Source organism: Eretmochelys imbricata, chromosome 10 (assembly GCF_965152235.1).
Source record: "Eretmochelys imbricata isolate rEreImb1 chromosome 10, rEreImb1.hap1, whole genome shotgun sequence".
Lineage (NCBI taxonomy): Eukaryota > Metazoa > Chordata > Testudines > Cheloniidae > Eretmochelys > Eretmochelys imbricata.
The window spans coordinates 17090863-17105823 of NC_135581.1; the positions used below are offsets into that span (position 1 = coordinate 17090863).

The 14961-nt window shown below is 43.0% G+C and overlaps 1 protein-coding gene across 1 annotated transcript; it reads right to left on the reverse strand.

The window, feature by feature from the left end:
- Positions 1 to 1329: 1329 nt before the first annotated feature.
- LOC144271041 (acyl-coenzyme A synthetase ACSM3, mitochondrial-like) lies at positions 1330 to 14620 on the reverse strand. Its single transcript, XM_077828101.1, has 13 exons — positions 14420 to 14620; positions 13794 to 14004; positions 13341 to 13548; positions 12148 to 12291; positions 11236 to 11392; positions 10501 to 10580; positions 5884 to 6007; positions 5282 to 5362; positions 5105 to 5206; positions 4136 to 4263; positions 3433 to 3532; positions 2278 to 2397; positions 1330 to 1416 (listed from the first exon to the last, which is right to left on the reverse strand). Exons 1-13 carry the CDS (start codon positions 14618 to 14620, stop codon positions 1330 to 1332), a joined length of 1743 nt encoding a protein of 580 aa, XP_077684227.1.
- Between the last annotated feature and the right edge of the window lie 341 nt (positions 14621 to 14961).

A 14961-nucleotide genomic window follows, 5' to 3' on the forward strand; every position in this document is an offset into this window, starting at 1 on the left:
ACGTTATAGGAGCATGGGGCCAGCTGTTAACGGAGACATAATCCCACACAGTAAGCCATGTGTGCCATTCACAGAGTCTGTTCATTGACCCGTAATACAATCTAGATGACTATTACATTAAAGGAGCTCACAGGTGGGCTTGTCCTGCCACATGTGGGTAAAATGGCAGAGAACCTAGGTTTGTTCTACCTGACTGGGTTTCACCTGTCCAACAGCAAGCAGTTCAGACCTCTTTCTCAGTGACTTGCAGAGGTGATGCAAGTATTTTCTCTACTCCTGGCCAAGATTAGAAGTGAGGCTGGGGAGCCAAACCTAGGTTGATTGCCTCTGTATTGGGTAGTGCTTGTTGATAAAGCATGGCCATGGTATCAGCTGGATCAGAGGGACCACATTGTCAGCTGCGCGTATATTAAAGTGTGGTCTCTGGAGGTGTTATCAGTAGAGAAGGCCTTTTCATTTTCACATGGCTGGATGTATTGGTCTATAGTTTGGATAAGGTAAATCATTTTAACTTCTAAAGCACATCTCTGTATTTTCCTGCAGCTTGCAACTGGGCAACAAGTACTAACAACACTGTCTCACTGATCTCAAATACTTTCTAGAACATAGATGCGACACAGTGAAATCCTGGATCTGAACATCATGGATTTTGGGAAAGTTCAGGTTTAGATCAGAACTCTGCTGCTGGCCCCTATCAATAAGATGCTTGAAACTAACACCACATTTGGGAAAGTTTGGTTTTGCAACCAGATCTGAACTTTGCAGCTTGGGTTCATCATAGGATTCAATTTTTCAGTGTGGGTTCTGCTGTTCAATTTTCCAGGTAATCTAGGTGCTCATGATATTGGAAAAATCCAATAGAAAAAAGGCAATTATAACAAAGACAGTTTTGTGACACCCTAAGAACCTCTCACTGCCAACTAGCAAATGGTTCACTATTTCTGTAACAGCAGCTTAGAATCATAGAATCATAAGACTAGAGGTCATCTAGTCCAGTCCCCTGCTCTCGTGGCAGCACTAAGTATTATCTAGACACCATCCCTGGTCAGGATGGCTATCACAGGGGAACACTTGAAAAGGGGTTTGGGGACTTGGATGCACCTATTGTTAATCTGCAAAGCAAAATGAGGGTTTGCATTGCCCGGAGGAGATTGTTTGGGTGACTAACAGACTGGTTAAGCACCAGCAAGTCTTTCTCTCTCGCTGGCAGTATGAGGGGGAGTGGTGTGCAGGGAGAACAAGGTAACACAGTTCGGGGCACCCTGAGAACTGTTACAGCTTGCATGGCATCATCGGAGTGAAAGAAACTATGTTAAACTCCTGACAATGTTACATTCGCCCCCATTCTTTGTTCCTTAACTCATTCCTCTTGATTTTCCCAGTGATTGTCTTCGGTAGCTGATGGACAAATTCCATCTAATAAAAAACACAAAACAACTTAGTATGCTTCCTCGTGATGTTTTGGGATTTTTTTTTGCAATAGTGGCTCTGACCCCATGTGGAAGAATGGGAGGACTCCCATGAGTAAGGGCTACTTGCCTGACAGTTTCTAGAATCAGGCACTAACTAGCCTATGTCTACACTACAGCTCCTCCCACTGACATAGCTTTTGCCTTTCACGGAGATGTTTTTATTATGCTGACGGGAGAGCGCTCTCCTGTCAGCATAGAGCGTCTTCACCTAATGCGCTGCAGCGGCATAGCTGCCTGCATCGGTACAGCTGCGCTGCTGCAGTTCTGTACCTGTAGACATGCCCTAACTGATTGCACATACTGCTTCCCAAGATGCACTGGATTTCGTAAGAAACTTAACCTAACCTAACCTGGATACTTCTGGGGCTGCCTCTAATATGTTTACTCCAAAGCCAAAGGGACAAATCATTCATCAGTTTTCAATCAGAGAAATTTCCACTGACATCACTGGAGTGTTCCAGAGTAAGGAGTGGGTAAAAGCTAAGTAAGAAATGGGTGATTTTACCCCTGATTTGGAACATGGGGAGTATCTAATTAGGACATTATACCTGGCCCAGGAATATGTTTAAAGGCACATGGGTACATTTATTAACAAACAATTTTATTAAAAGCTTATGAAAGAGAAAAATAAATGAGATTTAGGAAAGTTTCCCTGAAGCAAAGGGTCTCCCTAAATCTTGATCTCTCTCTTTTAGATGAGTGAAGGAATCTTTGTAGTTCTAAGTAAACCCAGAATGGTTCATTCTGGAGAGATTTAAGAAGGAGACATGTCCCATGTTAAAAATCACCCCTTTTGGGTACTTGCCTTTCTGGGATATTTGTATGGAGCAGTAACTTTCTTGACATGCGCCTGCAACTCAAGCGTTAATTTTTCCAGGTCACACGAGGAAAAGGCAGGTGACAAGACCACAAAAGCTTTCACCACCTACAAGGTAAAATCAATAGTACCAAACTGACATCAGCAATTTATAAATAGTGTTAGATTTAGTTCCCAGTTAGCAATATCACTTCCAGACCACGACATAGTTAAGAGATGTGTGAAGAAGCCAATCTGTCTCTAAAACTGAGCACCAGATTGTAACTAGCCTGTGTGTAAGCAGGTAAGTCAGAAAAGGGGTGCAAGGACTGTCCCCTCTGCCCTTCACAGCAGTGCAAGGCTCACGTGCAATTGCAATTCTCACAATGGTTGCTCCTGGCTCGTGCTTCCACAGTCTCCAAAGCGGGTCACGCTGGGTAGGAAGCATGGCCGTGGCCTCGCTTCCCCCATCACACATGCTAAGCAGCAGAGCTGGTCAGGCTTGGGAAGGAGCACATGGAAGGGGGATTGCAGTGACTGTGCTCTGTGGGAGCTTCAGGAAGCTTTGATTTCTCTGAAGCACTGAGCATACACTGGTCACACAGCTCACACTGAGGCCGTACAGTTCCACTCCACAATAGCAGGACTGTGCTTTCAAAGCTCTCTTACACCTAGTCTGCGCACAGTTTTTGTCCTGGTATAACTATGCTGATGAGGGGTGTGATTTTTTTTTCCAATGTAACCGCTAGTATGGATACAATTATACCAGTATAAAGTTGCCCTGTCCCAGTAGAGCTTATTCCCTCTCCAGGATGGGAATAGCTGTACCGATATCAGCACATTTCTACCAGTAACTGCATCCAAACAAAGGGTGCTGTACTGCTCTAACTATACCGGTACTGTAAAAAGTGTTACAACTTGTGTGTGTTGACAAGCCCTTAATAGCAGGAAGGTCTATTGGTGGGAAATCATAATTATCTCGTGGGGAGAGACTGTGGAGATGAATAAATAGAGCAAAGGGATGTACATAGGTTTCTGTTTATCACCCTGGTAAAGGACTATTCATACTGACGTGATGCTGTGCAACAGCTGCACTTTGTACAGTGAATCACAAACTGTTTTGCCTCTATGAAATATTTTCCTCATCACTCTCAACCTCATTACCTCGCCTCTGAGGGGATCTGGGCTGCTGACAGCAGCAGACTCTACTACAGCCGGGTGCTCTATCAAGGCACTTTCTACTTCAAATGGTCCAATACGATACCTAGGAGAGGAAAACGAGGTATTTAATTATCCTGATCTGGTGTAAATATGTCTTTTAACCAGTACTGGGGTAAGAAAGAACTGATTATTGCCTAAGGCTCCAACCAAAATCAGATCCACGTTGTGCTATGCATGCTGCAAAAACTCCCTGCCTCCAAGAGCTTACAATCTAAATAGACAAAGGGTGGCAGGAGAAACAGAGGCAGGAACTGACTTGACCAAGGTTACACAGCATGGCAGTGGAAGAGCCAAGGATAGAATCCAGCTATCCTGAGTCCTAGTCCAATGCACTAGTCACTGAACCATGCTGCCAGAAGAAGACTATGTCTGATTCTTTTGAATTCTTGTAAGCCCCCTTTCCTTCTTGCCAAGAAACTCATCACCAGTTCCTCTCTTATAAATGTTATGTTATATTATGTTAGAACTATACAGAAAGCTTGCAAAACCAGTAAAACAAAAAGAACAGGAGTATTTGTGGCACCTTAGAGACTAACAAATTTGTTAAATTTGTTAGTCTCTAAGGTGCCACAAATACTCCTGTTCTTTTTGCGGATACAGACTAACACAGCTGCTACTCTGAAACCTGTCAGTAAAACAAACTAACCCTGAAGAATTGATGATATCATCAGATCTTCCAAGAAACCAGAAATATCCATCTTCATCCATAGTCCCTCTGTCTCCCAGGACAAAAAAATTCCCACGTTCTGATGCAGCGGTTTTCTCAGGGTTATCCTGATAACATTTCACAAATGACAATTAAAATCTTTAGTGTAGCTTAATCATAAATTCTGCTGTTTTACACACAACTGTAAAGTGATCAGAACTGTATAGCATACTCATGTATACCAATGAAAGACAAATAATAATCCTTTGTCTTTAAATAGCACTTTTGGTGACAGAATCTCAAAGAGTTGTACAAAGGTGGGTATTGTAAACTCCACCTCATTGACAGGGCAAGGTTCAGACAGAGGTTCAGAATTAGATATAGTAAAGGAGGACACCCCGGGGGCATTATGCTTCAAAATTCCTCCTTGAATTCTCCAGGACACATAGGGAGGCATGCTCTGCACACCCTTTATTTACGTATTTCTATTTATCTAGGTCACACAGCAAGGTGGTGGCACAGTCAGGAAAGGAAGTCCAGGTTTCTAGACGTCCTCATCACCTGCTCAAAAGTTTAGATTTATATCCACATGGAGATGCATTATAGATGCATAAATAATGCACACTACACATATAATACTCAGTGCAGTCAGGGTCATTGATGAGGATGAGCTAAATGGAACTTCAGCTTGACTTTCAGAGCCCAGTTTTAAAAGGTGCTGAACCAAAATCCTGAATCCAAACACTTCCAAATGTTGAGATGATTGAAATCTGGATCTAGATTCTTTTAACCTGGTCCCATCTCTACTTTGAAGAGAGTTCCTTCAGATCCTCCTTAGTTGGGAGGACTGTTAGTACAGTGCATGACCTTGAGATTGATGAGTTGGCATAAAATCTGATGAAAATCTGGGTCTTTGTATCTAGTATGGAATTATAGGGATTTCCTATGGGGGTAAAACAAGTTCCTTACTATGTATTTAGAGAAAAGACCAAGTGGCCTTTTAGGTTTGATTCTGATGGCAATTTCCCCTTCTTGACCAGGAGGCAGAACATTAGCATTCTCATCTATGATCTAGAAGAAGAAAAACATACTTCAGTAATGCAAATAACTTAAACTGATATAAGACAGGACGTTGTATTAACAAACCTGAACATCATAAAGGGGAACTGCCTTTCCCATTGATCCGGGTTTAATCTTCATCCCTTTGAAAACAGAACAAACTATTGCCTGTAAAAAGAGAGAATTATTTCTGCAGAAATATTACATATATTCAGTCAGATTCTACATTCATTAATTTTCCACTTCAATTCCAAACTGCTATGAATTAAGGGTTACAAAATCCCTGTGAGCTAAGCAAGTATTTTAAAGATTGGGACGGTGGAGTAACTTGCATGAGGTCACACAGCAAGTCTGTGAAACAACCTGTAAAAGAGTCCAGGTATCTTGACCCCCAGTCATATATCTTAGCAACATCCTCCTCCTTCTTCCCTAACACTTCACTCAGGATTTTCTCAGAAATCTTCATAGAAAAATGACAGCACAAAAGACTCCACCTTTTCCCTGAGCTCTACAAGAAAGCCATATTTTCAAATCAACATAAATGTATAAGTTACTGTATTTTAATGGACTCTTCCTCGACATTTCAAGTAAGTAACAAATTGTTTCCTTTTGGCTTTTTTAACCATAAAACTCAAAAAAGCAAAAGAAATTAAAACTAATTAATACATTATTAACCCATTTGAACGTACTGTTTCTGTTTGTCCATATATTTCACAGATAGTCAGGCCAGTCTTCCTTTTCCACTGCTCCATCACTTCTGGGTTGAGTGGCTCCCCTCCACTCACACAGTGCTGCAGACTCATGAACTTGTAACTTAATAAGGATTTAAAAAATCATGAGAGAGTCACTGAAAGGCCATTGAAGGCAAAGGGGCCTGTCGCTGGCTTCCAGTGGCTGTTGGTGATAAGCACAGCAGCTAAAGGGCTTGCAAATGTCAACAAACAATAATGGAAAGCTCTTGGTTGAAAGAGTTATCTTCACTCAAGTACAGAAATCAGAGGAAGAAATTTCAGCTCCTTTAGCTCCTGGTCCTGCAAGGACATATATGCCTGTGCTAAGGTTTGTACAGTAGTCCCACTGAAATCAATGGGATTTAAGCGCATGCTTAAAATGAAGTAAGGGCTTTGTGCTGAAGCGCCGAATTTGTACTGTGCCAGGGGTGGGGGAGGAGGGCTCGAAGTCTCCTCTGCCCCAGGCCCCATCCCCACTCCATCCCTTCCCCAAGGCCCTGCCCCTGCCCTGCCTTTTCCCACCCCTGCTCTGTCCCCAACCCGTCTCTTCCTGCTCCTGCTCCACCCTCACTCCACCCCAGCACTGCCTCTTCCAGCCCCATTCTGCTCCCACCCCCGAGCGCATCCTGCCCTCACTCCTCCCCCTTCCCTCCAGCGCCTCCTGCACACCATGGACCAGTGGATCTGCAGTAGGCGGGAGGCACTGGGGGGAGGGGGATGCGGTGATCGGGGATGGGGAGGGCTGCTGGTGGGTGCTAAGCACCCACCATTTTTCCCCTGTGGGTGCTCCAGTTCTGGAGCACCCCCAGAATTAGTGCCTATGGCTTTGTGGACTAGAGATGGGATGATTTGCACATTTACAATTAACAATTCAGGCCCAGATCCTCAAAGGTATTAAGGTGCCTAAATCTTGACTCTCTCAATGGGACTTAAGCCTGGTCTACACTATAGACCTATATTAGTATAATTACATTGCTCAGGGATGTGAAAAATCAACACCCCTGAGCAACATAGTTATCCCAACCTCACCCCCTGTATAGACAGCGCTATGTCGATGGGAAAACTTCTCCTCAGTGCCTCTTGGAGAAAAGTTCTCCTGTCGGCATAGTAATATCTTCACTAAAGCACTACAGCGGCATAGCGAGCACTAATCCAGCTGCTTAGGTGTGCACCTAAATGCCTTTGAGGGTCTGGACCACAGTGCTTTGCCCAACTGGGCCCTTGGCCCATTGAGACTCAGCAACAGCCACATTCAGAAGAGATGTAAACTACACGTAGGTCAGACAGTGTGAGTGTCAGCTGGTGTAATTTGCAAGGCAAGGGAGTGGAAGGAATGGGCTGTGGGCCAGATTTTTAAAGGCACTTCAGCAACTAAAGAGGCAGATAGGTGCCCAAGTCCACCAGTTAGTCACCACTGTGGTTTTAAAACCACTGCTCAGTTGCTGCCTACCCCCTTAGGCACCTAAATCCCCCTAAGCACCTGCTTTCCTGCTCATTGGCACCTAAGAGTCAGCATCCTAAGTACTGCTGCTATCCCATGGCAAGTGGCCATAGCCTAGAGAACTGGGGCTCGTACCTAGGACCACTCAGACTGACCTAGAAGTATATCTGCATAGCTGCATCCACCACCTCCCAGGTCCTGTGCTGACATGGAATTCCCGACAGTGCCTAGGAGGCATTTTTAAACTGGGCCGGGACACACCTATAGTGCTGCTGGGTCCATTCACCTAGCATAGGATGTAATCTGTAGAACATATATTTTAGATGTTGGGACATGTGAAGAGATGCCTGCTTGTCTGGCAAGGAAATAGAACAGCCAGGAAAAAAGCTGAGCCAACAATCTGATCAGGTAAACAACTGGATCAGCAAATTAATCTTAGTGCTAGGCAGAAAAAGCGATTATAAATATATAATAAATAACTTTGTAACAATGTAGTTAAGGCGAGGACCTGAATGTGTGCATGTTTGCATTTAATCTTGTGCTGTGCCCTATTTTGGTGGACAGATCACTCACTGAAGCAGCAAATAAACAACATACTTCTTCAGCTCAACAGTCTGTCTGTAAAGCTGAGTGTTCTGGGTAGTGGGGAAAAGAAGCAGTCAATACCTAGGCATTCTTGGATCAAACTTAACCTGGCACCTGCCTCTGACCATGTCTGACAGATAGACAAGGAGGTTTGAAGTGGACATACAAGAGTATGTACAGGCAGGAATGAACTTACCAGGCTAGCAGTATGAGATGAAAGGACGGAAGACAGAGGATTGGTTACTCGGGAAAGAACTGACATGCATAGATACCTGGGGGATTAGGAAAATCACGTGAGATGTAACAACACTCTGTGGGTTATGGAATCTTGTGGAAAGGTAGGAGGATGAGTGGTTGGTTGTGGAGGGATGTACAACTTTGTGGCTGGTGTTGTATGAATAATTTCAGTGGCAGCCCATGGGGAATAGTGGGGAAATGGGCAAAAGTATGGTTTGTGTCCATGCATGGATGGATGGTGCCCCTCTGGGAAGAACACAGAATGACTGGCACTGGGTCGCCATTAACATGACTGCCTCTGCTATTGTACTCAGAGCTGCAGTCTGGCTGTCCTGCCTTTCATGCATGGCAGAAATGGACTCTTTTACCCCAGTTTCTAAACATGCAACTGTAGTTTTTATCCTGATATCCCAGCATATCCTTGAGCCCTTGTGCATGCTCCTATCCTCACCCTAAAGTTTCCCAAACCGCTGCATCGTTCTGGTTAACCAGGACTTCCATGAATTCTTTTGCTCTTGATGGAGGGGGTCAAGTACACCTTTCTGATGCTGTGATGCAGGAACCACTGGGTCACCAGACCTCTCTGGCATGTGCTGTGGGACAGGCGAGCTTTTGAGTCTATTAAGAGGTCTCTCAGGGACTGGCAGATTTTCTGTGGGTGGAATGACAAGGTTATTTTCTTGGTTCCCATCTGTGGCCACAGGAGTTACAGGACTATGGTGGCTGCTCTCAGAGCATTGCCCCGACAGTTGAGTTGGTGCTTAGGATAGATCATGTCATGCTCATGATGCTTGTGCTGGAGTCAAATGGGGCTGGTGGTGACAGGTCACATGGTGCTAGTGGCTTGTGCTGTGGCATTCTTTTTTTCAGAAGGGTACCCCTGGAATGGCGGTCTTTGCAGGGATCTGGCCTCACTGTCTATGGCCCTTCAGTGGCTGGTCAGAGTTGCTGCCTTCTGAGGGGGGGTCCTTAATATTTCAGTCTCCTCCCCATCCTCGTCTTCTCACTTGTTGGAATGGGAGCATGGGGGGTTCTGCCCAGGACTTGGTGGTGCTGTGGAGATGGATTAATATGTCCGTGCTCCATATCACGGCATGGTGGGAGATTTGACTCACCATTCTCTCCATCTGTTGCCTTGTCCTCTGGTCTGGAACCAGTGGAGCAGAGTGCATCCTATTCAGCAGCCTATGGTCTTGAGAGCACTGAGGAAGAGGAGTACAACTTTTTCCTCTTACCCAGCATTGCACTAGATAGTGGAAATGCCCTTGTAAAATGTAATGGCTGCAAGAGTCAAAGGTGGCGACTGATGGTTGTACAGTGATTATTTTAGACAGAGGGACTGGCCAGTCTCTCATCACTTTCAAGGTCACCTTGCATGCTCAAAATGCCTAGTTAGGCAGGGCATCATCCCATTATCCTGGCTTTCTAAACATCCCATTTATAGGTGCTTACATTGCCCCCATGCAGTGAACAGGGAGATGGGCACATACTTGCCACCCACCCCAGTTCTGAAAATTCTGAGAGGTGGCAGGAGAGAGTTCGGAGATGCGGTGGTGAGTGGGATAGCTCCTAAGTACCTTTACAAATCTGGCCTTGTAGAGGAAAGGCAAATCAGTGGGGTATAAGAAAGTGTAAGATAAAATTGGTGTGGGAGGTAGGGCTCCTGTTACACGAGCTCACATTCATATTCAGGTACAGTCACATGAATGGGCCATTGTGAAAAACACATCGCTAAGGTATCAAAAACAAAACCCTTTGGTAACTGACATTTATGGTCGAGAATTTTGCTAGTACTCAGCAGGTCACTACAAAAAGACTACTCGTGGGTCCTGCCACCTCATGATTAAATAAAGTCATGTGCGGAAGGACCATCTTTGGAGGGTTGTATTCCTAGCACTGAAGTCATGGCATTAACTAGTGTTTCTGACCCTGCTGCTTGACACACCAGCTCAGTCTGCTTAAGTTTTCAGAAGCTCACCCATCACCATGGAATCTGAGCCCCTCTAAATGAGTTCATGAGAACTTTGTTTCTGGGTTTGATCCACTTGGCTTCACCCCCTTTGAGCTTTGCTAAGAATGTCAGCTTTGAGTGACCCCCCACATTTTGGAGAGAAACAGTTGAAAATCCTGTGTTTCCTCCATCTTTCATAATGAAACTATGCAAAACCCATGCATTTCTCATAACTATCTTTTCAGAAGATGCTGGTTATACTGATGAAACTCAATATATTGTGCCAAGCACCTAGAGCTGTGATTTCATTAAAATTTATTCAGGTGAGTATTGTTAGTAAGTCATCTCTCTCCTGAGGTACCTGGTAAGATCATGCTGTACCAGCATGCGGAACGAAGTCGGAGTACCAAAGAGAGTGGTGATGGGAAATCTGGAGAGAGTCTAGTGAAATAAAACAACAAGATGAACAAAGTTTATCTGTGAACTGCAGCAAAGATTACATTAGCTAGGGGAGCACAGGAGAGTGCGTGAGGGAGAGAGTTCCCCCTTCTCTGCTAAAAACAGAGGGGAAGTCCACTCCTCCAATCTCATCCTTCGGCTTAGTCAGTGTAGAGAGAGCTCCTTCTCCAGTTTCTATCTTCTGTAATCATGGATATTGTCAAATATTATCTCTACATCAACTGTGCCAACATTCTGGCTCTCTTTTGGGTTTCCCCCTTGAAATGCCACTAGTTACTAAAGCTTTTGAGTGTTACTTTACATTCATGTTCTGGAATGCTATGAATAAAGAGTAAATAATGACCTCAGGATTATAGGTCTATTTTTTTCAACTAATCATTATTTTGTCGAAAATACTGGTTTGTCTAAACTGAACCTGTGTCGCATTCGATGAATTTCCTGACTTAAAAAAGAAGTTGAGAAAAGGTCAACATTTAAACAAAACATTTTGATTGACCTGAAGTGAAAAAAAATATTCAACAAATATAACCAATTGCATAACCTAATTGGAGCTGCTCAGTTAATTCAAGATCTGTTTTGAGGTCTACCTTGTGCATGGGGAAACTTCAACAAATCTACAGGATGACTTTTTTCTTACATTTAGGATAGTTGTTGATTCAACCAGTGGAAAGCTGTGGACAAAGACACATGATCCGAAAACCCATGGATCAAGAACAGACCCTAGCGAAGCGATAATCCAGCCTGTATCTGATAAGCACCACATTATGTCTTCAGGAGTCAAATCCAGCCAGTATCTGTTAGGAAGAGAAAACAGTGGTTATGGAAAAGTTTTTTGTTTTTTTTTAAATAGACAATGGAACTAGAAATCAAGAACTTTAACTAGGTGTATACACACTAAGCATTAACAAGCGTATTGCCTCATAATGAGCTTGTGGGCCCCATTCTCTTTGCAGGAATAACCCACATGGGAGAGCAGGGGAAGTGGAGACTCTGAAATTAATCAGGGTGAATTTACTTTGCGTTCTTCCATTGTTGCATGGGGGGCGGAAGCGGGAGAAGCGGGATGGTAGAGGAAGAAGCTAAGGATTCTGTGGAGGAGGCTGGGGATTCCAGTCTTTAAATTCATGGATCTCAGTGGTTATGCTGGGGGCAAAGATTATCTGTGTCATGGAGTTTGTTTGCCTTTGCACAGCTGTCCAATCCCAAGATGCTCTGCAGCCCCAAGCACATGGTTTCTAGAGCTGTGCTTCTAGAGTTATCTCCAGTTGTAGGTTGTCACCTGAATCCCTCTCAAGAAATGCTGGGAGTCATTTCTTAATTCAAAATGGAAAGATGAGGTCTGATCCCACTTCCCCTGCAGACAGGGGGAGTTTTTCCAGTGACATCAATAGGGAGCAGGATTGAAGCCACACATTGTATATTTCTTACCCAATGCTTCTTAATCAGACCTTTGGTGTATCTCAGTTATCTTGGTCAACCAGACTCATGCTTTCCACTTCACATTCAGTTTAGCCCCATGTTATAAAACTACCAGAGCCACAGTCCTTACCTTTCACTTATGACAGGTCTGAAACCAAGACTGCCCTGGGTGTGTTCAGCCATCTTTGGAGAACCTGTGGTTCCACTGGTAAAGTAGACAACCATTGTGTCTTGAATCTTTGTTTTAACGCAGATGTGATCAGCAGATTGCGCTCTTTAAAATATAGAATATAATGGTGGCTAAAGTGGATATAGGTGCAATCTACTGAGATTTTGACATGCAAATGTGGATTAGGTGTTGCAACTGCCCTCTTTCCCATCCCAGATGAAGCTCCTCCTGTGTCCTTTGGATATTACTACACCCTGGATGAGAGCACTGACTTTATTTCAGATAGCCTGCCTTACTCTAGCCTCATTTCTCATCCAGCATTAAATCCTATCCAGCTAATATAATTAAACAATGGAAAAGTTAGTGAGACATCAGCATGGTAGATTTCTCTTAAAGGAGAAAGAGAAGGAAGACACCAGGAAGACACCAGGGAAGCTTCATGTCGGAAGCAAAAATTGATATGTTGATGGGACAATCAAGAAGGAAGATGTGGATACCACATCATCACTTGCACTTCAGTGGATCTCAGAAAGCTAACAAGGAGGTGAGGAATTGGGGTTTAAATCAGGTAGTTACCTATGGGAGAAAAACACATTCAGAAAAAAAAAGTTTAAAATGTGATCTAAACTGAATCCAAACATGTCGAGATTTAAAAAAATGGATGAACTTTAAAGAAAATATCACTCTGTATGTACTTTCTGGGTCAACATAGGAGCAGAAATTCCAAACAACGATTAGAAATGTTACTCTTGTGATCTAGCTGACCCGGCTAGATTTGGAAGCACAGAAATACTGCAGGAAATTCTGCAGTGAGACTTTCAGTCTAGTTTTCAAAAGGAAGAGATTTGGAGATGTCTACATGAGCACCAAGGGTCAATTATTCCACAGACACATTTGACCAAATTAGACAAAACCAACTTAGGACTAGTTCCTGCCCTTATTTCATGTACAGAACACCCATTAAGTAAGGATAGGATTGGACCCACCTGGAAAGAGACTGCTGTTAGAAAACCAACTCTGATTTGGAAATATCAGCAAGGCAGTTGCAAAATACTCCATTAATTGCCTGCCTCTGTGTCTAATGGATACAATGGACTATTTGAGAAAGCCTCATTTTCTATCCTATTATTGTAGCACTGCTAATGCCTACTTACTTGTATAGTTCATTAAAGTTCAGCCACCCATCTCTTCTGCCTTCGGATACAATTAACTTGGTTTTCAGAAACTGGCAATCAGCTGCAACTGCGTCCACTGCAGATGCCACCATATCATTGGTAATGATACACTTGGCCTTAGACGCCTGAAGTCTATACAAAATGTCTTTAGCTGTTAATTGGGATGTCCCTAGAATAAGGACGATTCCTGGAAGAGCAATAAGGTTATTTTTTAAGAGGACATTTTTAATTTGATCATTTTCTGTGTGGGAACATACCCAAAAATATTCCTCAATTTATACCAAAAATGAATTTGGATCAATATTGGTAGGCAAAAACTGTATTGTAGTTCATTCATATATATATAGTTTCCTTCTTTATGAAAAAGAACTAATAAACTCCTGTTTTTAACATATTTCAGCTATCTATCAAGTTCAGCAATCTGAAACTGACCTGTTCTCATACAAGCCACATTCACCAGCCACCATTCCGGTAACCGGGGCAGAATCAGCATAACTCTGTCTCCCTTCTGCAGACCACATATATCAGAGAGGACATTGGCCACTTTTCTGGAGTGGAATCCCAGCTCCTCAAAGCTCCACCTCACTTCATTTCCTCTTCCATTTATCCACCAGAAGGCTGGCTTTGATAGTCTCTTTCCATCCTACAAAACAGCACAAGGGGTTAAAAGAAAAAGGATCATTCATGATGGTCTGTGCAGTATTAGAATGTATTCTGGAGAGAGAGAGCTGTGCATTGGTTGGGGAAAGATTTCCCCCTCAGTGACATGAGGTCACTTTGTATGGCACCTTTGACCTTATTATTTCACTTTATGGAAATAAAGGGTTTAACCTTCTTGCCATACCCATGCAAGGAGTCCCAATAGGAGTTTGATGGGAGAAAAGTGAACTAGATTTAGCACAGGGAACCAAGCCCTTCTAATGATAAAGCACGAGAAGCATGATAATTTCAAATGCAAATTATCTTCAGAATCTGATTTTGCTTTTTAAATAAATGACAAAAATAGTTATTCAAAAAAGTAATAAAATCTTTAATCTGCCCAATGACAGAGATTTTACCTTTTCCATCTGAGACCATTTGTCCAGCACATCATTTGCAAAGTTAAAGTATTCAGGCACTTGCTGTTCACCCTGCCTGATAGACTTGCCATGTGAAAATAGCTCTGGGGCAAGAATCCTGGGCTGTTTATGGAAAAGCCTGCAACTTGATTTGGGAATCCACAATGATTTGAGAATCTGTAATTTAAGCAAAGTCTTCATGGTAGCAGAGGATTTATCAGGTTGTTTTAAACCATTTAAGAAAATAAATAAAATAGTTGTCGTGGATCCTGAAATAAAATAAAAGACAAAGACAACAGTTATCATCATCATGAAAGTTGCCTGACAAACAAGCAAAGATAGAGGGTCTAATTCTGGTTTGGTGAATTAATCATTACAAATCACCTATAATAAGCATGGTCAATCTGTGGTTTTTACTAGAATGTCAGTAAAATGGATCACACTATTTGGAAAAAACATCCATTTATTTGGCTTATTTATATCTTGCACCATCAAGTCTATAAGGACTTAGCTGTCTGCAGCATTAATCTTGGATCTCATTT